This window comes from Mugil cephalus, chromosome 3 (genome assembly GCF_022458985.1).
Source record: "Mugil cephalus isolate CIBA_MC_2020 chromosome 3, CIBA_Mcephalus_1.1, whole genome shotgun sequence".
Lineage (NCBI taxonomy): Eukaryota > Metazoa > Chordata > Actinopteri > Mugiliformes > Mugilidae > Mugil > Mugil cephalus.
In genome coordinates, this window is record NC_061772.1 from 16,710,056 (window position 1) to 16,735,965 (window position 25,910).

Here is a 25,910-nt window from a genome sequence, read left to right on the forward strand (position 1 = left end):
CCAAAAAAAAAGAAAAAAAGTCCAGGAATATAGCTGTGAACATACAGTTGTGACAAGCCTTTGACTGTACGGTTTTATTTGCAGTCTCCAAGGCATTCGTGAACCTTGACATTACTCGCGGTTGGCTGCAGATCCTCATGTGTCACAACAGTTTACTGTCTGTCCTCCGTGGACGCTCGCTAAATCACAGAAACAAAGCCCGGGTCACTGGTGAGGGTGGAAACCCTGAAAGACAGAGCATTCCATGTTTATTTATTGTGAGACAGGAGACGTTCCTGTCTCTGCAACCGTCGCACCAGCGCATGTCGGTAAAGACGACGTATAGATAACGGAGAGTTTCACAGAATCAGTTCACCAGTTTGGAAAAGCTGCCAGCAAATTAGCGCGTAGTAGGTCCCGTTCTCGTTCATGCATTTGCAAAGTGTTGTGTTTGCCGTGCACAGGCGCGTCACCCGCCTGCCACCCGGCCTGCTGCTCGTCTATTAAAAGCGATAATAAACTCCTACTTCTGAATGACAGCAAATGTCAGACAGGCAACTCTGACTCAAGCTGCGAGGATTCGTCAAACCTCACATCATCTGCCAGGCACCGGGGCTGTCGGGAGAGAGCGAGAGCCTTTCAAGCTGAACCAACAAACTTTGCCGCGCCGGTGTCTCCAAATGGCAGCGAGCCGCCTGTGAAAAAACTATTTGAACTTCAAAACCCACAAATCCTGTGAGGTGACGTCAGCGAACCAGACCCAGCTTGCTCGTGTTTACCCAGGCGGCATGCGGGGATGTTAAGAGGTCTAATTTTAGTAAGTCGGCTGTTTCGCTTCCTGCAGGTGGAAGATCTTACAGTGTGGCTTTTCGGCGTTTGATACCTGATATAATTGCGGCCGCGATCGGCCTCGTTATCCGCTGGCATTCGATACGTTACAGCACGACGCTCGCACGAGGTGGCCGCATCTGAGCAGCACAGACAGAAAAACTGCCTTGGTCATGTCCCTCATGCACGGCTACAGAGAAAGCTTCCAGCAACATTTAGCAGAAAGGGCCAGTGTGCAACTGTATTAATGCATTATGCAACATTGCCGGCTCCGTTTCGATCCCCACCACCTTCTGAGAGGAATAATATCTGGATCTTAAGCAGCTAGTTAATACCTCGGCGTCCCTTTTTATAAAGGTTGCAAACTAAAACAATGGAATGAAATGCTTTAAAGCTGTGTAGCGTGGCTTTACAATATTTTAGTTAGAATTTAAAGATGCAGATTTTATCTTTAGACTTCAACACAGCTGTGAGAAGGTAGGTAGGGAGGTTATATGGGGGAGCTGTATCATAGTGGTGGCTCCTCCCAGGGGCCACAGGGCCCTTCACCCACTCCTCATTGGGATGTGTGTTGGCACGGCCTCCCCCCTCCGGCTGGCATCCAGCAGGCCAGGGAGGCCCGGGGGGCAGGGGGAGGTGAAATGTCAAGAGGAAAATGCAAATTCATGCTGACAAGCGGTGCAGAAAACATGTTCTCTGCGACTCGGGGAACCTTGATATTTCACAAAGTCAAATGAACATGTCAGCCAACACTGCAGGGCAACGATTGGGTTATTTAAAGAGGAAGGAGGTCCAGGAGGCAGGCCGACGTTACGTCACGAGCGAAGGAGACTGTTTACACGCGGCTCGGCAGCGGACGAGGCTCGGCTCTGTTGTGGTCGCTGTCCCCCTTCCCCGGTCTCCATCTGTCCATGAGCCGTCCCCAACTAGAGAGGAGACACACACAGGGTCACTTTAGTTCGCCAACACCTCTGCTGCAGCGCTCCCAGCGGCCAGGCCCTCTAGTCGGACCCGGCACCTGCTTCATATCCGTTTCCAGCAACAGCCTCCCCAGCCCACCATGCGACACGCAGCCCACCATCAAGAATTAAGGACCAGAATCAGCCTCAGACCTCGTTAAGCCTGGCTCCATTGTAGCTGCTGTGAGCTGAGCTGCAGCTTTCCTGGTTGCCAAGGAAACCACGGCCCTCACAAACAGTCCCCCCCCCCTTCTTCTTTTCACACCGATGACTGGTTAGCACTTTATAAATATCATAACAGCCTTTTTGCTGCGAGAATGTGTGTGACCTCATATTCATCATGCGCCGCGGTGATTCAAGGAGGTCCGTGGACGTCGCTGCCAATCAGACAATCCACTGGATGGATTAACAGTCACAGCTGTCAGACAGAGGAAGGTTGTGATTAAAATATACGTTTCATACATCATCATAAAACTAATGTCGGCTTAAACTGCACTGATTAGCGTAGCCAGGGTCTCTCCTCTTCTGCACATGTTTAAACGCTTATTGCATCTCATCAGTCTCTCTGACAGCGCTTTTCAGTTTTTACAGCTCTGTTTGAGTTTAACTCAACATTCCTTCTGTTTCTCTTTGCTCCTATTCCTGCATCCCAGCGAGGAAACACTTCACTCGCGACACTATTATTTTTAAGAAGTGACGAGAAATAGATTCAGCCTTGGAAATGACCCAGCAATTTTATTCATGTTGCTTCAGGAATGAGTTTGACGTCCTCTCGGACCTCGAGGCGCTCCTTCTTACATCCCCAAAAGGTCCAAGAATGTAGCTGTGAACATACAAGCCTTGGAAGCGTGTCTATCTAACACGTGTTAGTTTTTCTTTCTGTGGAACACAGTGGATTTTGTTCACCATCTGTTATATAAAACAAACGTGGAAGGAACAATCTACCAAAACCATGGCCTGTGGACGTTGTTCACAGACAGACAGACAGGGGGAAAAAATTAAAATATTTCTCGTAACAGGTATAATTAACGCATGTGCTGTTATGTATCAAATTTAAAATGGATTACTTTTTGTGGAAAACATGTCGGAATAAACCGTATTAAGGTCTGAATTAAATCAACAGATTAAGATCACATCCTTCACAACAGGATGTCCTGTGATCATGCTCCTTTCCGTCGCGTCGGGTGCATGTGCCGTCGCTGGCGGTGCTCATGAGTAGCTCTGTTTATGAGGTCATGTCTCCTGCAGTCACATGGGGGAACAAAAAAAAATAATGAAAAAAATACACTGATTTCTTATTATGACTCAGAATGCTGAACTGGATTGCAGCTCTTAACAGGAACTCAAGGCTGCGAAGGAGAATGTCACAGGCTACGTTTCGTTGAGGCCGATCGACGCAGACTGAGAAAACCCACCAACACCAGAGACAGTGGCGTCAGTGCCTGAAAGGTTAACATCACTGTCCGCGTGTAGGAGCTAAATGCGGAAGGAAACAATTTTAGGTTGTCCAGCAAAGTGGCGAGGGGCCGTACCCAGACAGAAACAAGGCGTGCTACGCGACTAAAAGACGTGAAATGATTTCTGTCGCCGAGGCCTGTGCCGCACGTTAGGCCCGGTGCTGAAAACATCACTTCATTCCATCACTTCCTTCGTCTCCTGTCAGCTCAACGCCCGCTCCTTGTCGCTGAAGCGGGATGAAAATGAAGAACTCCCACACTCACAGTGACAGTGCTTGAGGTGTATAAATAAAGCCCTCGGAGCCGGTAATGCCGGGGTTTCTCCCCTGCAATCGGCTGCATCACCGCTAAACTGTCTTTAATGGTTTGACATCCTGGGGAAATGCACATTAACTTTGTTGCCGAGAGTCGGAAGAGAGCTAATTACACAGCGGCCAGCTAGCTTAGCTTAGCATTAAGACGAGAAACATGGTGGGAAAGCAGCTTTAAACACACAGGTGATTAACAAAATTCACCTGTGACTTCACACTTTGTTAGTTCTGTATGAAATGAACGATGATTGCATCCCTTGCGGATGTGATCAATTCCCCTGGAAGAGCTGATTGTATAAAACGGTTACTAGCTGCTCTGTAATCCGGACCCGGCACGATAAATACAGACGGGTGGTGAGCCAAGGCCGACTAAATAAAAACAGAATAAAACGAGCCGAACACACCCTCGCCACCTCACCCTCATTCTGTCACGCACGTAAATCTGTCAGGTCCGGTTTGACATGCACACGGCAACTCCACAACAACATGTGCAGCCCTGAGCATCTTCTTCCTACTCCAGGCACAGCCAAAAATAATAATAATAAAAAAAACTGTGTGGGTGCAACTAGATTAATCCAGGAGCTAATCGGCCGTTGTCACGTTCAGCCCGGCTGCTGCCAGTGGCACAGATCCATAACTTATTGAAAGCTGATTAACCCGTCAGTCCTCCCGCTGTAGTGCCAGCTACGAACGGGGAGCTGGGTGCTTGTCAAGATTACTTAAGTGCGAACCGGAGACTGAGGCTTCCAGATGCGAGAGCCGAGCGTTAACTCTCGCTGCTGTCACTACGAGCCCCCGTCAGAAGGATGTTTCGAAGCTCAGTTTCGCATTTTAAAGGATAAACAAAGCGATCATATTTCATACGTGTACAGTGGTTTACCGTGCTGGGATCGGGAAATAAAACGGATGAATGGGATGCGACGAGGCGGCGGCCGTGGAGAGCTGTGACAGCTGTGGCCGGGCTGGACTAAGTGGCCCTCTGGAAAGTGAAAATCATCAAGTGATGCAGCCGTCCACGACCTTTGACATGGACATGCGAATATAACTAGTGCTCGATGTCATGAGGGCCACCGTCACCACCGCAATTACATCGAAGCTGAAAGCTCTGCGCTATGCCTCCCAGTGGTGACTTTTAGCAGTCAGACGACACCCAGAGACGCTCTCCAAATGACTAATGAGCTGCACTTCTCTCCAGTGAAGTAAGGAGACAGAGATGGAGATTGGGGTGGGGGTTGGTGGTGGTGATGGTGGTGGTGGTGGGGGGTCTCTGCAACAGGCCCCGTCTCGTGCTGCCAAGGCGGAATGGTAAAGCTGGAGCTGGCGTGATGGGTCCTGACAGCGGCACAGTCTTGGCCATGAGCGCGAAACTGCCTCGCTTACATAACCAGCCCATTGTTACAGCTCCGTCACTGCCATTAAAATTCATAGGATTCACGTGAAGAAACGACTGCTCGCTGCCGCGGCCGCGAGAGCCGATGCGGGGAAAGGGCAGATTGGTCAAAGTCAAAAAGATGAAATTCGGTAAATGTGGAAACACGAGACACAAGCGATCAGAGCGATACAGTGAGGACCAGAGGATATCCGCTCTCAGCGCGGCCTCCAAGAGTCTCACAATCATCGTCACAAGGCTCATAGAGTCTTAATAAACATTTGTCAACATTGCTAATATGAAATGAACTGGATTTGCGTGAAGCAGTCAAACCAAACTGTACGAAAAAAAAAAAAAAAAAAAGACTGGGGGATAGCACACGTGTACGTCTTTGGCGTTGGACCTCCCCAGACCCCGGGGTCGCCACTGGGTAGAAGTTTCCTTCTCATGTGAGACGCTTCTTCTGTTCTCGTGGACTGGTGAGAGCTGCAGACATCTAACCTCCCGAGGCCTGTTAGTCGAGGTGCGAACGTTTGTTCAGCAAAATTGTGCCGTCAACCTCAAACCAGAACTGAAGAAGAAACACATCAACACCTTAAACACAGGGGTCATGGTGCTGACGAACAATTAATTTGAAGTGATGTATTTTCCATCGCGTCAGACCTTTACATTTTCACATTTATTTATCTTACACCAGACATTATCATCTCAAACCCCTCAGGCCCATAACTACAAAATAAATAAAAACAAGATCAAATGTTTCTACTACAGAAGATCACGTCATAGTTTGTGATATTTATTTATTTTTTTTTTACTGAAGCCTGAATGTGCCCTCATTAGATGTAAGCCAGAATGACACTGTCTTTTTTCCCCAACTACTCCATGAAGGTGACCGTGAGCACAGCACTGTCTGAGCAGATCAGGCCGTTGACTAACCAGTGGCTGTGGATTCATTATTCATTATCTTATTACTGCTTACACTGTACAGGGCCGTAGGGGGCTGCAGCTTATCCCAGCTGTCACCGGACGAGAGGCGGCGTACACCCCGAACAGGTCGCTTGTCTATCGCAGAAAAACAAACAACCGTCAACGGTCACATTCGTACGGCCAGTGCAGACCGCGGGAGGAAGCCGGAGCACCCAGGGGCAAATCCAACAACAAGCCAACTGTGCACAGAAAGGCTCAAAACCCAGATCCTCCTCGCTGTGAGGCATCAGTGCCAACCAGACTCAAACGTGGTTGGGGATATTTATTAACCGGTTTAAGTGCATCTTTGGACAAAGATGACGTCTTAAAATCAAACTCAATCACCTGTAGCTCAACATCAGCAAAAACACTGAGCTTCCAGTGGACTACAAAATTAACTAGTAAATAATTTCTGTCAGAGTAATATCGTGTGGTGATAAAACACTGTACTTAGTTTAACCTCCAAGTCCAAGTGGACATTTGTGCCAGTTTTGAAATTCCCTTGTAAGTCCAGAGTTTTAGCATCACTGCTAATGGAATATCATGTTCATAATTAGGTTTTAATTACCTTTATCTACAAATTGTTTTTTGTTAGCCTAGAACAAGCACTTCATATCCACAGTCAGAGGACAAACGAACCAAACACAGAGGGTTGTTTACGATGTTTGTGTTTAAGTAAAGCTCACTGTAGCTTCTCCTAAACGCTTGCAAACCAGGGATGAGTGAGCAACCTGATGGCTGTTGAGGAATAAAAATAAACTCAGTTACGGCCACGTATTCAAAAAGCTACTGTCGACTTTTTAACCGAAACCCTAATGGAGCCCCATTCAAACCACCTCCTCACACAGACGCACAGAGGGAACAGCAACAACACACACACACTGATATAATAATGCAGGTGTTTCCACACTGTTCAGATGGAATGATTTATTCATAATTATGATAGCATAATAAAACAATGAACATTGAAAGCACTGACAGTTGAACCCAAGGCCTCTCACACACAGCATGCACCACCCCGACCCCAGTGTCCACAGAGACACCGAACATCCTTAACGGCAAGACGTCTCCAGCTTCTGGAAGTTGTCTTTTTTTTCTTTTTTTTTTTTAGAGTCTCTGTCCCCGGTCAGTTTTTTCTGCGTTCTTTTTTTTTTTGTATTTATTTATTTTATTTTTTTTTAATCCTTTAAATACATTTTGATATAAAAACAAGCCCACGTATGACGAATCAACCATGTTTGTGAACTGCCTCTCCCCCTTCTTCTCCTGTTAGTGTCCTGCGACCCCCCCCCTCCCCTCCCCACCTCACCCGCCCGCCGCTGCTCCTCCAGCCTGTCATGGCCGGAGGACGAACATGATACTGGCCCCCATATTATCCCCTCGGTTACTGTTCACGTGCTCTTCCCGGACACTTGGAAAAAAAAACAAAAAAAAAAACAAAACAAAAAAAAGTCTGATGTGGCGATGGTGGAAGTGGGGGAGACGGCACTAAAAAAAAAAAAAAAAAGTTTAATAACCTCCCTGAAAAAAAACAAAAAAAAAAACAAAAAACGAAAGCAATAAAAAAAGATTGTTTTTTAAAAAACGTAATAAAAAAATGGAACCACAACAGTCCAATTAAAACAAGTGTTGGAGGGGAGTCTGGAGCTCTGTAGACTGGAGGCACTTTGGCACAGAGCGAAGGCCCCACACCTGACACCACGACCGAGGGAAAGCGAGGAGGGAAGGAAGGAAGGAAGGATGGAATGACACGGAGCTGGGCTGAAAGGCATGCAGAGCCACAGAGTGACACGAAGATCCAGGAATGATAAAGGGCTGGGGGTGGAGAAGAAAGAGCACCTGACAAACGTGGAGGAAAAGGCCAGCCTCCCCTCCAGTTAATGCCATGTTCAGGAGAGGAGGAGGACGGGGAGGAGAAGGAGGAGGAGGTGGGGAGGAATTACAAAAAAGAAAAGGGAAAAGGGGATCTATCAGGTAGACAAGTGACAGGTTGGACCAAGTGACGAGAGAGAGGGGTGGGGCGTTGGGGAGGGGGATGAGCAGCTGCAGGTTCAGAAGGAGGAAAGGGCAGTGGCCCATCGAGAGAGGAAGGAAATTGTCTGGCAAAAGCTATACAACACAAACAGGAAAACAGTCCTAGTGTGGAAGCAGAAGACGGCTGGTGGACGCCTGAGGCTGGGGGAGGGGCACAGTATGGCAGTCCCACGGGTCAAGAGGCTGGGCAGGCAGGAGTAAGGTCCGGTGGTCCCTCTTCTCCTCCTCCTCCCCCTCCTCCTCCTCCCATTTTACAGCTGTGCTGGGCTGCGTCTTGCCCCTCCTCTACCCAAACACGCCCTCCATCTGCGCCTCCTCTTCACAGGTAGAGCTCCTTGGCTCTGATATGCTGCAGCTTCTCCCTCAGCATGCGGAAGGAGGGCCGCACCACGGGGTCCAGGGTCCAGCACTGCTTCATCAGGTCGTACACCACGGGCGGGCAGCCGTCTGGGGCGTCCATCTTGTACCCCTTCTCTACCCGGGGCACCACCTCTTTTAACGGCTGGGGGACACAGACAGTGCGGTGTTGACATTACGCTCTCTGCATTTCGATCAATATCTGATGCAAGTGACTCCAAGGCACCGCAACATCCCAGGCAAAGGTTACACCTCGCCAAAACGAATGTAAATGTAACACGTGGCGTGCAGAGGCATGCAGAAATAATTAAGTTTCTAATTTACAGTATGCGTTGGGTAACATTTTCATCATCTGCTCCAACGGTTTAATGGCATAAATCTAATTATTTTGAGGTCAACGCTGAGAGACCCAGACATTTCACTAGTCACACAAATATAAATAAGAAAACTAAACCAGAGTTGCGGTAAATAAAGCCTGCCATCTGCTGGCGTATCTCAGACATTGGCGAGTGCCAGTGATACTTACAATTCTGGGGTAAGGCACACGGCCAAAGGAGTAAATCTCCCACAGTAGGATTCCATAACTCCACACATCAGACTTAGTGGAAAACCTCTGTTGGACAGAAAGAAGACAGAATTCAGACTTTATACATAGTGATTCAGAGAACGGATTGTTTGTGAATCCTGCAGAAGAGAATTGGTTTTATTCAGTTTTAATTTTATTTCTAAAGGTCTAGTAAGGAAATTAATTCTCAGAAACCAGTACCCTGCTTCTGTTGCTGCATACTTAAGAATATTAAATCTGCAAAATTTGCAATACATAAGTGAAGGATAAACATCTGTGAAGCTGGAAGCTGAGCATGCGCACAATTGAAAAAGACTAAAAGAAAAGAATGTGGGGCAGCAAGTGTCCTGTCAGTCTCATAATTATAATAATTATTATGAGACATAATATATCCCACCAACCTGTTACTTTTTAATTTCTCCACAAACTAAGCATCAACTTTGAACAGGAAATAGTAGTTTTTTGAAAAAACAAACAAACAAACAAAAAAAAACTATGTCCTCATGTGTGGGCACTGGGATTATTTCATTTATTTTTTTTTTTATTATGATAAAGTCACCAATGTTTATTTTAATACCTGAACATGGCTGTGCAAAGACAGAACAATGGAGTACCAACGTCCTCAAATGAGTACTTGCTAATTAGCGATGTTATAGCTCGTTGCTATTGATAAAATTGGTTAAATTTGCGCATCATATCAAACTAGAAACGTTAATAAGCATAAATAAATTGGTTGATGTTTTCACACCGACTTGTGTAGTGACTCTTTGCTACCACTAGATGGCAGACTAAAGCGTCAACTAATGAGGACGGTGGGTTTAAATGAAGCAGAATAAGCCGCGATAAAACCTTAAACTTAATGTCCCCATATGAGGACGTGGGGTCTCAGGATTCATATAAATGCCAAGAGATTGGCAACAACACATCAGCCCAGGCCTGCTTCCTCGCTCCTGGTCCTCTCACCTTCTCTCTTAGTGCTTCGGGGGAGGTCCATTTGACAGGCAGCTTGGCAGTGTCCTGTATGGAGGAGGCCTCCTTCGTGAGGCCGAAGTCGCTGACTTTGGCGATGTTGTCGTCGGACACCAGCACGTTACGAGCTGCCAGGTCTCTGTGGACGAAGTTGTTGGCTTCCAGGTACTCCATCGCTTCACATACGTCACTGGAAGGTGGTACGAGTCCGGAGAGAAAACCGCATCTATTATTCACTGTAAATTCACTATTATTCACTGTAAATTCATTGAGAAGTTTTAGCAAACCAAACTACCATTAAATCCAAAATGCTCCTTTTCCGCCTCATTTTAAGCTATTCAGCTTTCCAGTGAAATTGAAACAGTAAATACTTCACTGTGGTGATATTAATGCCAACTGATCTGTACATTTACTCTTGTTTTATGGTTGACTTCATTGTAACTTGTGCTGGATTACAGCATGAAAACAACATCTGTTAGGTTAAAAATAAAAGAAGAGTGTAAAACCCTTGACTTCTAGACAAAAGAGGCACTCATCAAAGCAAGGAACAGCATGATGGTTGCTGGAATAAACAAATGGTCCTTTTATGTTTCCAGTCAAGAGCGTTACACTGTTCTTTGAAAGCCTGACAGCTAAAGCAGCAGCAGTTCAGCTCCAGGCCCTGAAAACCTGGGCGTTTTGCACAAATCTGATTTACAATCGCGGCTACGATCTACAAGTATATGAGGAGAGATGAAGAGGACTCACAGTGAGAACTTGAGTAAGCAGTCTCCCCCGAGAACAGTCCGTCCTCTGGAGCGGAGGTAGTCCACTAGGCTGCCCTGTGGCACAGTTCACATCATTAACATGTGGACACAACACCATCCTGTGCAGGTACATTTTTAGCATGAACGGCCCAAGAGAAAAACAAATCCCTGACCCTGTGAGTGTTAAAAATTCTCAACCGAATCGTAATTGATGAAACCAGTTTATCAGTTTTCAGATTCAGACCCGTAGAGGTGGCAAACAGACGTCATGTGCAGAGAGATTAAAACTGGCTTATTTGAAGTAATAATAGATTTTAAATTTCACAATGTTTTAGAGAACATGAAGTGAACATAGGAGACAGAATAGGTATATCAGACTGCCATGAGAATAAAAATGAATCAAAACAGAGCAAACTGTGCAAAAATATGTTCTATAGATCTTAGTTAAGATTTACCACTTTGGGTTGAATAGTGTGGACATGTCAATTTGCTATAGACCTTGAACTGATCAGGAATAATTATTTCACTTGAATGTTATTTGTAAATAAAAATACATCTTTGGGAAATACTGGTATGAGAAAGTTTCTGAAACGGAGAAGCAAATTTTAAAATATTTCATCTGCTGCAAAGCGTAGTAGGAGGAGAAGTCGCTCAGACTATATTACAACACAGAATTAAATAATGCTCTTCACTTTCTGTGTAAATAAGACAACCTAAATAAAATGTGTTAATAAGTGAGCTTTACGCCGGCTGATTCCCAGACTCCCACGCTTCCTCTCATTATTCAAAGCTGAACTAAACCCACTGCCTGTGATAGTTTCCTGAGCCCAATATCCATTTTCTCATTTGCCTTTAACAAAGAAGGATCTCGACATTAACGAGCATGTAACCATTTCCACATGTTTGAAAGCCATTCAAGCTTAAGGATTTTCGCGTGAGAGAAAAACCAGTGAAACTGACCTTTGCCATGTATTCTGTGACGATGTAGAGACTTCCCCTCTCCTCGACAATTACCCCTAACAACTGCACCAGGTTGTTGTGCCTCAGTTGCCTGCGAACACACAGAAGCAGGAAAACCATAGGGTTAGCATGCAGGAAAACGCTAAAAATACTCCTCATCTCCTTCAGATAGTTTTTTTCCTAAGAAAACACTCAAAATAATCAATGGACAACTTAACATTTCAAAGAGGAAAAGATGTTCTGACCAAGATAATAGTTGGAGAATCTTACGTCATGACGGAAGCCTCAGCGATGAAAGCCTGCGCTGTGGCATCGTTTTTGATGCACTTGACCGCCACCTTGGTCCCTCTGTAGTCTCCTACCATCACATCTGACAAGGACACAGAGCAGCAGGTTTTTTTTTTTTTTTTTTTCTAAGGGTTCAATACAATCTCCAAGGTGAACTTGATTTCTGTGATCAGGGTTCTGATACATGAAATGCAAATGAATGATGCAAAGACCCGTGTGGCTCTCACCTCCAAACTCTCCTTTGCCAATCGTCTGGAGGAGTTTCAGCTCCTTTCTGTTCAAGGCCCAGCCACCTGCAGACAGACAGAATGACGCTCAGAAATAAGACAGTGATGACCCAATCAGTATAAGTGCTGATAAAGCCAGTACAATCGTTTGTTTTATGATGACCCAAAACCAAAACCAAATTGGGGAGTCTGCTGTGTGCAAGTGCTTCACAGAAGTGAGGAGAGATTTCTGTTGCATAGTTTAATAATAAAGGTCTTGGCAGAGCTGTGATTTATCACAGTGTTGGTGTTAAATTTACACCACAGAGCTAAGTTTTTGGATCAGGTACAACATCAAAACCACCTTGTTAATATTGTGTAGGTCTACCATCAGAGAATGGACACAGGGCTTCTGAGGGCATCCCGTGGTGTCGGTGTCTGGATCAGGTTTGTTCCAGTGCACCCCGCAGATAGTTTGGAGGCCAGGTCAACACCTTGTGCTGTTTTTACATTCCTAAACTATTTTTGTGCGCCTGTGTCAGGCTGCATCCTGGCTGCCATCATTGTTATGGGATGGGGGCGCTTGGTCTGGTCTAGGTGGGTGCTACATGTCTAAGTAACATCCACATGAATCCCAGGTCCAAAAGTTCCCAGCAGAAAACTGAACTGTCATAAGATGGTCAATGTCATTTACTTCTCATGTCAGTGGTTTTAATGTTGTGGCTTATTGGTATACACCACCCAGTTCTAGGTGTCTTTTGTGATCAGAGGTGATAAAGTTTAAGTTTCTTTACTGTTATTTATTGTGCACACTGAAGATGGCTGTGTTGTATAAAATGTAATATAAAAGTGTGTAAAACCTTTGAGGTATAGCTTGAAGGAAGTTCTCTTTTTTTCTTAATGCTTTGCCAAGCGATTCAACTGTCAAGCGTATAGAAAAACATTGGACTGATTTTGAAGTTTATTATACTTGATGCACTTGCACAGCGAGCACAAGTGATGTGGGAGAATGCAAGTAAGACAGGAAATCTTTCAGGAAGCACCAGGAAAAGTAATCGGGTATATCACTACCATCTAGCCACATTCCACTATATGCATGTATTATAAAATTGACTAAAAAAATCATCTTGTGTAATATTCTTACAACAAAACATGTATATGATTTTGTTAGTAAGCAGTTGATATATAAAAAGAAAGGACTATATTCTACATATTGAAAAAATGGATTCAAATTTCACGTTCATGGAAGTCATCGTCTTAACCTTTCCCACCACCGATCTGTTCTTATTTTTTCTACCGCTTCTATAAATCAGCGGGGTCATCTGGCCACATGGATGAAGACAGACAGCAGTGGAAGAGAACCCAGATTGACCTTGAGAGCTGGTGAAGCTCAGCAGTTGCTTCCAGTAACACACAGATTAATCACCCTCTGTTGATTAATGCTATTAGGACGGCCGTGATAACAGAACCTCGAAGGAGATGCAGGCTTTGTCTGTAAAGTGTGTGTGTGTGTGTGTTCACCGGACTTAAAGGCCGTGAGGGAAGCTTGGCAGTATATAAAAACAAGCCCAACAAAATGTTCCCTGTGTGCATTGGTGCCAGTGTCCCCGCAGAGCAGTGTAATGAGCTTACTCCTGGAGAACTCGTCCTGCGCTGCCACGGTTCCCTCCATCAACTTGGGTTTAATCAGCCTGGTACAAAGGCCGTCGGCATCTTTGGTGTAGTGCTGGACACAGAAAGTTTGAGAGAATTTAAAGCGTTTTCAACACGTTAAGAGAAAAGTCAGCAGCAGAGAATCCAGGGTCTCTTTGAATAAAGGAATTCATTGTCTAAAAGTAAAACGTAAAGTATGAGGTTTATACACTACCAGTCAAAAGTCTGGACGCACCTTCTTCTGAGAAAGCGCGTCCCAACTTTTGACTGCTAGTGTACTGTACTCTTGACAGATTGAGGGCAGATGTTCATAAATTAATTCAGATTGGTGAATCTGTATACACGCTTTTGATATACAAAACAAGAGTGAGGCTGGTGTTTCCTGCAACACGCTACAGAGGAACATGAAGGCGGAGATGAAAGCAAATTCAGGATGCGTTGTAATATTTGATGTGAGGAGGCTTCCTTCACCAAAGAGATACACACCGGCATGACAGGTTTAACTTTTATCAACATGCATCAGCAGCAGGAGGAGGAGGAGGAGAAGGAGGGGGGCTGTCTTAAGGGACGCGAGAACCTCTGCCTCATTTCCATATAAGACATGGAATAAAACAGGGAGATCTAAACTGAGAGAATACACAGCTTATTACCATGTGTAAGAACAGCCGCTGAAACCAAACAGAGGCAGCAGCAAACTGATCCCACATATGAAATGAAGAGACCTCTGCTGGAGAGTGACCGAGGAAAGCTGTGAAGCAGCTCCCCCACTGGGAAGTGAGGAGTCGGGGGCCGATTTGCGGTGGGAACCAGCACCCCGAGGAGGAGTGTGTGGGTGTGAGAGAGGTCGATGCATCTCGCTGTTCGCCCCCTCCACAAACACAACAAACACTAATCAATACCCGCTAATCATGACATCAGGCTAGAAAATGTGCAAAGAGATACTTTGATTTGGTGATTTATCAGCTTTATTTTTAAAAGGAACTATGTGAAGCGAATAATCAACCAGTCGCTTTCTGACAGTCAGAGGAGGTTTCACGGGTTCATCAAATCTCTGCGCGAACATTGCACCTCTAAAAGAAGAAGTTCCCCAACCCACTAAACCACTGTTATACAACCACAGACTGTAAGCTGCCATCGCGACCACCAGGGGGCAGCATGGTGAAGGAAGGATGTGATCACAGTACATTATTCAGCACAGGATGAATGTAGCCATGGCACAAAACCACCACATAACCACAAATAGACACTATTCAGTATTCTTCAGTGACTTTGGCTATAGAATTCGTGATGTGTGTACTATTATTTATATCATCTTGAAAAACATACAGTGAATGCAGCTCTGATTAAGAGATTAATGAGGTGTGATTGTGTAACAGATTATGATTTGAAAAACTTACACTCAGTCAGACTGCATGATGACGTATTTTTAGTACACAATAGTGCTGGCTAAATGAAGATATGTAATCAGTGCACAAGGGTGTGATCACAGAGTAAAAATAAACAATGAGCGTCACAATGCCGTGCAATTACACCCTTCGAAATACCAGAGTTGGAGCCATATTGGTTTTTTTTTTCTCGCATACCATTCAAGTGTAAGCGGTGATTGACAGGAAGCCAGCCTGGTAGTGCCAGTATGTGTTTATGAATATAGTGTATACGTGGTGGTGTATGTGAAGCCTGCTGTGACCAATCACGGCAGAGCTGGGGGACAGCGAGCCAGCCGGAAAAACACGCAAGAATGTGAGGAATCCTATCACAGGCTATTACAGAGAGAGAAGACACTGGGGAATGCAGACGGGCTACGGGATAAAGACGCAGAGACTGAAAAAAAAAATAAGAAAGACGGCGAGGGAAAGTAGAGAACCGGAGAGAGCAGAAGGTGAGGAAGAGGAAGAGATCGAGGTGGACAACAAATAGAGGAGAACAGAGAGCAATACGCCAGATATACATGAGGGAAAACACAAAGAGGGAAAGAAGGAGGTGGAGAAAGGAAGTGGAGGCAGAACCAAGCCTGGAGGGTGTGAATGAGAGAGAAAGAGAGATTGTGGGCGGCTGATAACGAGAATGCACCAGGGATGTAGATGGTCTCAATGCCAGCTGGCACATTCCTGTCGTCCACTTCCAACACCCCACGAGGCAAAAAGATGAGGCCCAATTAAGAGCGTGACAGCCGCCAATCCAGCTCTTCTCTTTATCGGAGAGGATGAAAGGTCTCTCTCTTTCTGCCATCACGCCTCCTGTTTTGCCTCTCCACTCTTTTGCCTTCCTTTCGACGGGCTGTCAGATGAGCTTTTTAAAGAATCCCTGTATGTGGTCTGATGTTTAAGGAGAGTCCGTGGGGATACTGCGAGCGTGTGCGTCCTCCTGCTTACAGACTTATGTAATCATACTGCTGTATGATTAATGAACTGGAACTAGAACTTCATTTTATTATTTGTACCGATATGAGGTCGCTTTCGCACCAGAGCTGTTTGGTTCACTTTAATCTGACTAGGGTTAGTGTCCTCTGATAGTCCGCTTCGTTTGAGCAGGTGTGAAAGCTCAACTGAACTCTGGCGCAGACCAAACAAGTGAACTCTGAACCGCTTGGAAACGTGAGTCTCATATTCTGTTGTTATTGTTTTATGCTGCTACATTTAAAAAAAATAAACCCCTTGTGGAAAAAAAGCATTTGCCGTACCGTTACAGTTATTGGCCAATGTGCATTTGATAAATAAAGAAAAGAAACACAATCCTCCATCCATCTGAACTGAACCAAATGATAAATGAAAAAAACAAAAAAATAAATAAACAAGGCCCCTAAATCGAACCAAGTCCTCTTGGTCAGGGGTAAAAACGATTATTACTTGAATATGCTTGAACATGTAAACAGCTGACCTGAAACAACCCAAAACAGAATTTTTCTGATTCATCGACATGTCAAAACATGTCCACGGGGAACAGCTGTCCAGAAAAATATTTGGTTGACGCAGCAGCAAATCCACATAAATGTGAAGCTGTAACTGGGGAGTATTTGGCATTTTTTTCCCCTGCTGATTGACTAATTGCATAATTATATCTGAACCGTACAGTTTCTCTGAGGAAACTCTGTTGTGGTATTACATTTGTGGGAACGCCTTTTTTTCTCTTCCCCTGCTGCAGGAACAGTTTCAGGGAGGAATTGATTTCCAGTAAGAAGGGGTTTTCTAACTCTTAGTAGCTTTCAGGAGAGAGGAAGTACTTGAAGGATGATGAAAACACACTGACATTTATTGAGAGAATGTCACAGGTCAAAGGTTTCAGTCTCCGTCATGCTGCTCTGTTTGTGGCCCAGCTAAACCCTGTGAGCCTTTCCTATTTTTACTTTTAATTAGGTTTAAACACAAACCAACCATCTGCCAGCATTGATGAGTGTGATTTTCACCTGCCACATTGAATGTCAAATGTTTTATTAGAGCCTAAATCCCAGCTTCACTGTCGACCATCCCTCACCTCCACCAGCTGCATGAGGTTCTCAAAGTACTCCTCCTCGTCGATGGTGAGTTTGCCGTCGTGGTAGATGATGCGGTAGTGCTCCACCTTGCCATCGCAGCTCACGCACAGGGTGTAATCGCCAGGATAGTTGGTGCTCTCCCTAACCAGGAACAAACCCGTCTCCGGAGGGTAGAGGAGTCGCTCGGCCTGCTCCCGAGTTATCTTCCCGTGAAACCAGCTGGAATGAGGGAAGAAAGAAGAGGTGGAACATCAGACAACAGAGGAAAGGGAAGGACAGCAAACTGGCCAGGAGACACATCAACAAATCCTACAAATAATGTGGGTAAATGAATAGTTAGATGATCAGTCACACAAAAGAATCACAGTCAGCTGCAGCAGTATTGGCAGCATTAACCATAAAGCAGAGTCTACTTCCACATATCACGGCTTCCTCCGAAATGAGAAGTGAAAAACAAGAATGGGGTGGTAATTGGAAGCTGGCAGAACTACTTCCACTCTGTTCAGCTCGAGTGGTGCAGGGGTGGGGCTGTCTCGTCCCGGGGAGCCACTGAGAAAGTACCTGAACCCAAACAACAGGAAACGCAGCGCTCGCAAACACACATGCAAGGAGCCTGGGGACAGAGTCGGAAACTGACATGCGGCCACTGCAATAACAGGAAAATGCAAACACTGGTCGGGCGAGGAGGGGTCGAGGACTCCTGACTGTCAGGGAGATGGACTAAGGGTTCATCATACTACGACTACTACTACTACTACTAAAAAAAATAAAAAATCCATGCTCCTGCTAAGCCAAAAAGCTGGTCAGAGTTCTGCTGGTTTTAATGTGCTCTGACAACAAATAAAGCTTTTGCTTCCCGATTTAGAAGCGAGCTGTATAACCCTGCTTCGCCCTCACCATATGGCCTGGTGGATACATCTATAGGCTACTAATGGATGGATTAGGCAGCAGCTTCACAAAGCTCTGTGGTATTTACAGATCTTTTCTTCAACAGCAAATGTTAAAGTGAACTGTATCTTAGGTTTCTCTGTGAGAGTTTAATATGACTAAAGCTGAGACCCTTTGTAGGGATTCTAAATTTCCTTTCCTAGGAGGCACACGAAATGATCCAAGCTAACTCTACGGCGAAACACGCAGCACATCGTCCCACTGAAGAAGGTCCTCCTTGTGTGTGAGCTTAAATTAAGCAGCAATAGTAGCAAAGCACAGGGTCTCCCTGCCCGTGTTAGCTGGTCAATGGGTGGTAATTAACGGCTATAATTGATTTGGCCTGTTTTCCCGTGGCTGTTCCGTCACTCCTCACTCCTCCTTCATACTCAGCCTCCTCAGACAGCAGAAGCCCTTGTGGCAAAGCTGCTTAATACGGGTTGAGTTGATTAGATCAGCGCAGGCAGCTTCTCCGATGGACAGCAGCTCTTTAACTCCCACTAATCCGAGAGCAGGCGCCAAGTGTGGATGGCCCAGAGGGACACATAGCCTCTTGGTGGACGCACACTTACCGCTTTGTCCCCCTGAAATGAGCCGCACTTTTCAGACATTGCATCATACTGGAATAGAAGAAAATTGCGAAAAATGCGGTAAACAGCTTGAACGGGACAACATGGATGGAGGAAGTAGGACAGCAGGGTTGAACAGGCTGCGATTTCTACAGTATGGCGCTGTTGCCGGGGGTAGATGTCTGCCACACGAGGGCAGCAGACAGTAGATGCCAGTTGAGGGAGGCATGGATGGGGTCTGCTGCCGAGTATCAACCGGTCAGGGTGAGCATGGGGGCAGAAGACCACAGCTGAAGCCTTATGTAACCCAGAAGAGAGGGAGAGGTCTTCTTTGAGACATCTGTTAGTGATTCACAACAAAATCAACAAGTCCCTGCGGGTTACAGCTAATGGCTGCAGAGGAGCGACTTCTGACGGTTAAAAAACACTTGTGAAAAAACAACTATTAAGGGATCTCGAGGGCAGCACTGAGACATTCTTGCGTGGTTTCACTCGGTGATCTCATGCTCGATTGGTCAATTTATTCTCTACAACACGATCCAAGCAGAATTAGTGAGCGAAACAGCCGTCGACTAATATCGACTCCGAACGCGCTTGTTGTAAGATGAACGCTGATAATGAACATAAATGTGCTGTGATTCCATTGTGGTAATGGCTACTGGAACGTTATTAGAGCAACTATCTGGCTAACGATTAATTAAACCAAGGCAGACCTACAGCTCGGCTGAAGCTGCAGTTATCCTTGAGTAATTCACGCTGTTGTTGTTGTGTTGACAAAGCCCTCACAGTTGCACAAGGCAAATATAAAGTTACCAGTGGGCCCACTCAGATCACAGACAACAACATGCCAGAGCTGGATGACACAGTAACCAAGTGGTGTGGACAGACAGTATGAGGGGTGGCAAAAAGAAAGGTTAAAGCTTTCAGCAGCAGTTGACGAGAAGCGGGTCAAAAGTCTATTCAAATATTTCCTGCCAACAAGATGTTAAACAGCCATACCACCTAGTAAGTGCCCCCGGAGCAACGCAAACACGCCCGCCATGTATATGACTACCAATGAATGGGCGGATCACCGCGTGCAGACAGCGATCTCCCTTTATCACATTAACGATTTCCTCCTAGGAGCACGAGGACAGGACAGTGTTGTTGTACAATGTTCGAAAGGCACACAAGAGAACAATGGGTCCAATTAATGTTCAGCTACCGTACTGTACTGTACGTCCCCACGTACTCTCAAAATAAAACGCACCATTTGGGGAAAACGACATCAGTGTTCCGCGCAGCACGAGGCAATAATAGAAAACTGACAAAACTTGGTTATGTTAATATCAGAATAGTCCGCTGTGGTTTTACACATGCCAGTTCTGAGCGGCAGCTCGAACTTCCCCCGCCCACACAGTGTTTGTGGGGGGGCTTGGTTTGGTTTGTGCTCGCGGAGCAATCAAGACAAAGGTCTGACACACAATCAGCACTTCTTCTTGCAAACAATTGGATTTGTGGGAAATTTTGAATTTAAGGAAATCAAGAAATATTCAAATAAAAAAAAAAAAAAATAGAGCATGACTACACAAAGAATACGTTGATGTACACACCATCAGAGGCCTCTCTGTGCTAGCGGACAACTCAGTTGGGTGTGCACTCCTACGAAGACGCATCAAGTTAACTACTTGGTTTAACTGTAAGGTAGTCGTATTGGCATATGGGTAACTTGTGTTTACATTGTAAACTAATTGCTCCGATAAGTACTTGCAATTGGGTTGAGACCATACTCTCTAACCGGGCTCAGCTCGGTTCATTTGCTCCGTAACACAGAGCGATTGCCGTGCTCACTCTAACCCAAACAATCCAACCTGAGGGCAAATGCTGCTGGCTTTGGCTCTTGTACTCCGATAAGAATCGAATCTGGCTACATCAGGCTAACATCTATCTACATTTCACAGAAATTAAGAACATTCTGCTGATTTCTAAATTTAATATACTCGTTTATTATCACTTCAGGGATAAACTCAAACGGTTTGGCAGCTTTCATAACTCGGCGGTGATCTGAGCAGCAGCTTAGCTCTAGTGTCTCGTTTCATTTGCATACGCCTCTTGTTATGTGCTCCTCGTTTTTGAATAGCTACAGTTTCAAAGAGCCTCAAATGTCACTCAGATGTAGTGCACAGTTGGCCCTAGCCTCTGTGCCAGTCGCAAACGCATAACAGAAGACACGGTAGAAGACACGGTAGAAGACACGGTAGAAGACACGGTAGAAAGCAAAAGACCGTGAGAGACAGAATTTCCATCTTTTGAAGTCAAGCCTACGTTTTCCCTTGCCGCTGGGAGCACATCAGAATGGGGGTACAACAACTTGTCACACACATGAGAATGGAGAGCATATAATGTGTTGCAGATGTACATATACAAGACAGCTACAATTATTACTTTGTACATGGCTGCTTATTGTCATATTCATATTATTTGTATTCTTTCACCATTGTTGACATTCAACAGTTATTTCTTACAGAAATTACATTGAGAATGATGCTGCTTTGATAGTGATTTTTACCACGACAGTTAATTCTCTGTTAGCACTGCTGTACTCACGGCATGAGACTGAGTTTCCCTCCTGACTTGACTCCTTCCCTTTTCTGGACATAGTTTGCAGGGATGGTGCCCTCTCTGCCCACTGTGTTCCTTGCTCTGTACCAGTTTGGATCCTGAAACAGACAAACACAACACAAGGTTTATATTAAAGATTTTTAATGAGGTATGGTACCATCTTATTGTCATTTTGCGGAAGAGATGTACCCAACATACACTTACACTGACCACTTCATTAAGTACACCTGGCTAGTATCAGGATGGACCCATTTTGCCCTTCAGAACTGCTAATAATTCTTGAATGGCGTATATTCAACAAAGGGCTGGAAATATTCCTTAGAGTGTTTAGTCCACATTGACACGATGGCATCACGCAGTTGCTGCAAATTTGTTGGCTCCACATCCATTATGAGATCTCCCATCTCACATCCCAAAGGCACTCTATTGGATTGAGATCGGGTGACTGTGGAGGTTATCTGAGCACAGTGAACTCACTGTCATGTTCTAGAAACCATTTTGAGATGATTTGAGCTTTGTGACAAGGAGTGTCATCTTGCTCGTAGCAGCCATCAAAAGATGGATAAACTGAAGTCGTAAAGAGATGGACATGGTCAGCAACAGTACTGAGACAGGCATTTAAATTATACTCAAGAAAATAAACCCCACATCATTACACCACCACCACCACCACCACCACCCACCGGAACCCATTGGAACTATTGATACAGGGCAGGTGAATGATGCATCAGACCAGGAGAGAAGTCGACTAATCGACTACCTACCATTGGGGATGGGTACCGATACTTGGTACCATAATGGCACTGGTGCTGATACCACCGGTAGTAACCAGACCGAAATGCAATGCAGATTATGGTGCTTCATTTTGGTGGCACTGAATTTCTTATTCTTAGTTGTATTTATATTATTTAAATTAAAATTCTGCTCAACTTGCAGATCACAAAATGCCTTAAACATAAAAAGGCATCGTTTTTGGGCAAAGTTTGTATGTTTTCCATTCTTTAAGCACCGGCACCATTACACAAGTACCTTTTTGGCACCGTAATCGGATAAAAGCTTAACAATACCCATCCCTTCGTACCATTCACTACCCACTCAATCCTCTCTTCCTTCTAGGTTTAAACTTGAGTTGCTTCAATGTAATTGGTTGATAAAATATTTACAGTTCACCCCGTGCATCTTATAGGGTGTTCAGTGACTACATTGGATATATTTCCTACCTGGATGGTTGTTCTCATGTGTGTTAATAAGCACAACACCCATTTGCTTACCCTGGTGACGCCAACGATGGTCAGTACATCTCCTTTACAGAAGGGCAGATCCTGTTCATTGGCAGTCTGGAAGTTATACTTGGCTACACACTCTGTGCCAGTCGACCATGGCGCCTGCATGAAACAAAATAGAAAAGCAACATTAATAACTCAAGTATCTCAGGTTAGCATTAAGAGCTGAATGACCCCAATTACAACACAACACACAATCGCAGAATCAAATTTTAAGGGGGAGGTGGAAATAGCTGAGTGGACATCACACTCTATGCTCAGCCATTAAGACAACGTATTATTACTGGTGGAAAAAACACACATGTGATGAAGATCTCTAAGCTTGAGCACATGCAAGAGAAGGTGAGGTGTAGATTCTAGGCAGTAAATTATTTCTGTGGAGCTGTGCATGCCAATATCCTCCACTTCAAAGGAACAAATTAGCACAACCCAAGGTGGTTAAATGAATCTTGGCAAAAGGTGGAAGACATGACGGAAGCACTGGAGCTGGGCAGAAAGACTTTAAAGTTTGCAGACACTGACGGCAGACTGGTGGCAGACAGCTATCGCCTTTCGTTTTGTGCCATCCAGAAATAAAATAAGCGGACCACTGTGCCCAAGAATATAAAAACTCTGAACTATAGTTGCACTGTCAGCTAATCTGCCTGCTATAAAAATGGTAGCAGCAAGAAACAAAGGTAAATGACTAAAAAGGAGAAAGAAGCCGAGGGTATTCAGTTTGCATTGTGAGATCAGCACTGTGGCGCGATGAAAATCTTGCTTCATGACTTAAATTAGATGGAATGAGAAGGCAGCAGGTGTAAGTGAATGAGGAGCAGGGTCCTTGAGAAGACTGCTTTATTCACACAAGAGACTGAATGTGTCTGCCTGAGTCCGCTAATGCAGGGCTACGCAGATGCAGAAAAACCTTGCTTTTACAGAATTATTCATTTCTGTGAGGTGACATGAAGAAAAGAACTTTCTACATTAAAACGAGCTTTACTAGACAGAATGTTAATATTCATTTAAAATATAGCTGAATTTAAGGCTGGCTTCATACATTTTTATGACAACACTGTTTGTTCTCCCTAAATTGAAAATGCTTGACAGGAGCCTATCATCCGACACTACTTCACCTCTTCATCGACATGGTGTACTCTATTTGCTTTTGGTCATGAGCTGCTAACATTACCAACAGGTCACAGTGCTGCTCCTCAAAATATCCAGGGTCGAGATGGCCCCTGGGCACATGACATCCTGTCCTGTTTAGAGACACCCTGTCGACCTTAAGACGACACCAGTACTCAGCGTATTTATGTGCTTAAACATCTTGAACAATGTATCGATATGCATCTTAATAGGCATCAGTAGCCGCAACTTCAAAAAACTAGTAAAAGAGCATACACAAGTAAATACTTGATTCTCAGAATTTCACACATCACACATTTTCAAGATAGGATAAACTTATAACGTACATACTAGGGGTGCACCGATTGATCTGTGCACATTTCCTTAATTTTGCGGAATTTGCGATCGGCCAATTCTTTGAAGTGAAACCGATCTTATCTACCTCCGCAAAGGTCTGAAAGTCTGCCACTGTCCCCTTCTGCTCTGCTCTCTGACTGACAGGCCCGTCCACCAGGTCAGGTCACGTCTGCACGTGCGTCTGTACGATGCATCAACAGTTACCCGGAGCACGCTCAAACAAACAGGAATGTGGTCGTCCGTGTGGGAGAATTACACAGTTAAAGATACCTGTTGACTTTCAGATTAATATTTTAACATTTAAATAGCCACAAAGCTGCTGCATTTGGGCATTTTTTTCTTTTTGCACCTCAAGGAAACCAAAAACTCAGACACTTAGTGGTTGCTAAGTTGTTTTGTTAGTTTGTCCTGTAAATTGCTGCAATTTATTTTAAGTTTAATATTTTATTTACTACCTCAAACAGCGTGATTTCCTTTATTTGTAAAAGCAAAATACTGTTGTGCACTTTATTTTTGGTAAGAGGCTCAAAACAGGACTACAGTGTAACCTGTTGCACAAGTTGTGTTTGTTTTAATATGAGAAAAAGACTAAAGGAGCTGGTATAATTTAGTAGATTGGACGGCCATGCTCTATTGTTTTCTTTTATATTTGAGAGAACTACCTCATGTGCAACAAGTATGCATTGTATTGCTTGGCAGGTATTAAACTACGATTCAAACACTGAAGGTGTATGCTGTCAGTTATAAAAAATCAGAATCGGCAGGTTGCAATCGGTGCACCCCTAGTACATACAATTCCTTTAAAGCGGCTACCTCCACAATACGCTTTTTTCCTAGCTACCATGGTAATAAGGGTGTGATTCACAGAGTAGCTATGAAAGCAACTATGTTTAACTTAACTGGAATGTGGAATTGCAGCTTGGTGTTAATGTGCCGGTTAGTGATACAGTGAGAGGAAGAAACTATGCAGCTCTTTTTTCTGCCCCTCGTCACTTAACAATTATGAAGGATGTGCTATAACTCAAAGTCTGGACATATGTTGAGTTGAGATGTTGCATTTGACGCATGATCTGCTGATACGAACCGTGCATTACTGTACTGTGCATTACTATTCCATTTACCACAATGTCATGTTATAATTTGCAAAATAATTAAAACTGTCTCCGACTCACGCAGCGGAATGAGACGGAAAGCAGCTGAGCCATAACAACGGAATGTAAATCAGAGTGTAACAAAGAATTCGTTCATCCCGTGTGAATGTGTCACACAGTAATATTTTGATCACAGGACGTCCTCAGGTAAAACTAATCCTGTGCGAATAGGGGCTTAAGTTAGGCTTCACTTACATGGATCCCAGACATGATGAAGGGAATTGGGCAGGAGGTGTCCTCGGGCAGGTAGCGGTCACTGTTCAGCTAGTACCATCAGAGCTGCAACACACAAAAAGCAAGGCATCAGAGATAAAATCAATAACGTAGTCATATACACTTTATGTGGCTGATTTGTCTTGAAAAGAGAAAGGCAGAGGAGGCACATCTTATGCATAATGAAACAGTGAGGCTACACTTGTAAACTGTAGATGTAACCAAAGATGTGTTTGCTTTCTAATAAAATGTGGCTGGAGACATCGCTGTGTAACCAGGACCCGCTCACATTCAGGTTGTGCTGGAGGGACTGTGGGAGATTTCACCTATATATTTTGGGACTGTTCAAAAAATGTTTATACAATGGAGAAAATTTCAGCAAGATGAGAACCGAAACTAAATAAAACTGTTAAAATATGGGAACTGCCTGAACAAAAATTGTGATCATTTCTTGAGAAGTTTCAGTTATTTATTTTGTTGTTTATTTATTTATACTTGTTCTAGTTTCAAATAACTTTATAAACCTGTTTGAAATGTGACTAAACAAATCAGTACAGAAGTTGATATAAATGAACAAAGGGCT

At 44.5% G+C, this 25,910-nt stretch overlaps 1 protein-coding gene across 1 annotated transcript in view; it reads right to left on the reverse strand.

The window, feature by feature from the left end:
- Nucleotides 1–7,013: 7,013 nt before the first annotated feature.
- Nucleotides 7,014–25,910, reverse strand: part of LOC125005792 (tyrosine-protein kinase CSK) — a 41,619-nt gene continuing 22,722 nt past the window's right edge. Inside the window, exons 2-13 of the mRNA XM_047581361.1 lie at nucleotides 25,310–25,393; nucleotides 22,488–22,601; nucleotides 21,202–21,314; nucleotides 17,119–17,338; nucleotides 13,627–13,720; nucleotides 12,016–12,081; nucleotides 11,771–11,870; nucleotides 11,501–11,591; nucleotides 10,542–10,615; nucleotides 9,789–9,984; nucleotides 8,787–8,873; nucleotides 7,014–8,405 (exon numbers count right to left, since the gene is read on the reverse strand). Coding sequence (XP_047437317.1) covers nucleotides 8,223–8,405; nucleotides 8,787–8,873; nucleotides 9,789–9,984; nucleotides 10,542–10,615; nucleotides 11,501–11,591; nucleotides 11,771–11,870; nucleotides 12,016–12,081; nucleotides 13,627–13,720; nucleotides 17,119–17,338; nucleotides 21,202–21,314; nucleotides 22,488–22,601; nucleotides 25,310–25,324 — 1,353 coding nt within the window. The 5' untranslated portion in view covers nucleotides 25,325–25,393 and the 3' untranslated portion in view covers nucleotides 7,014–8,222. The remainder of the gene's footprint in view (nucleotides 8,406–8,786; nucleotides 8,874–9,788; nucleotides 9,985–10,541; nucleotides 10,616–11,500; nucleotides 11,592–11,770; nucleotides 11,871–12,015; nucleotides 12,082–13,626; nucleotides 13,721–17,118; nucleotides 17,339–21,201; nucleotides 21,315–22,487; nucleotides 22,602–25,309; nucleotides 25,394–25,910) is intronic.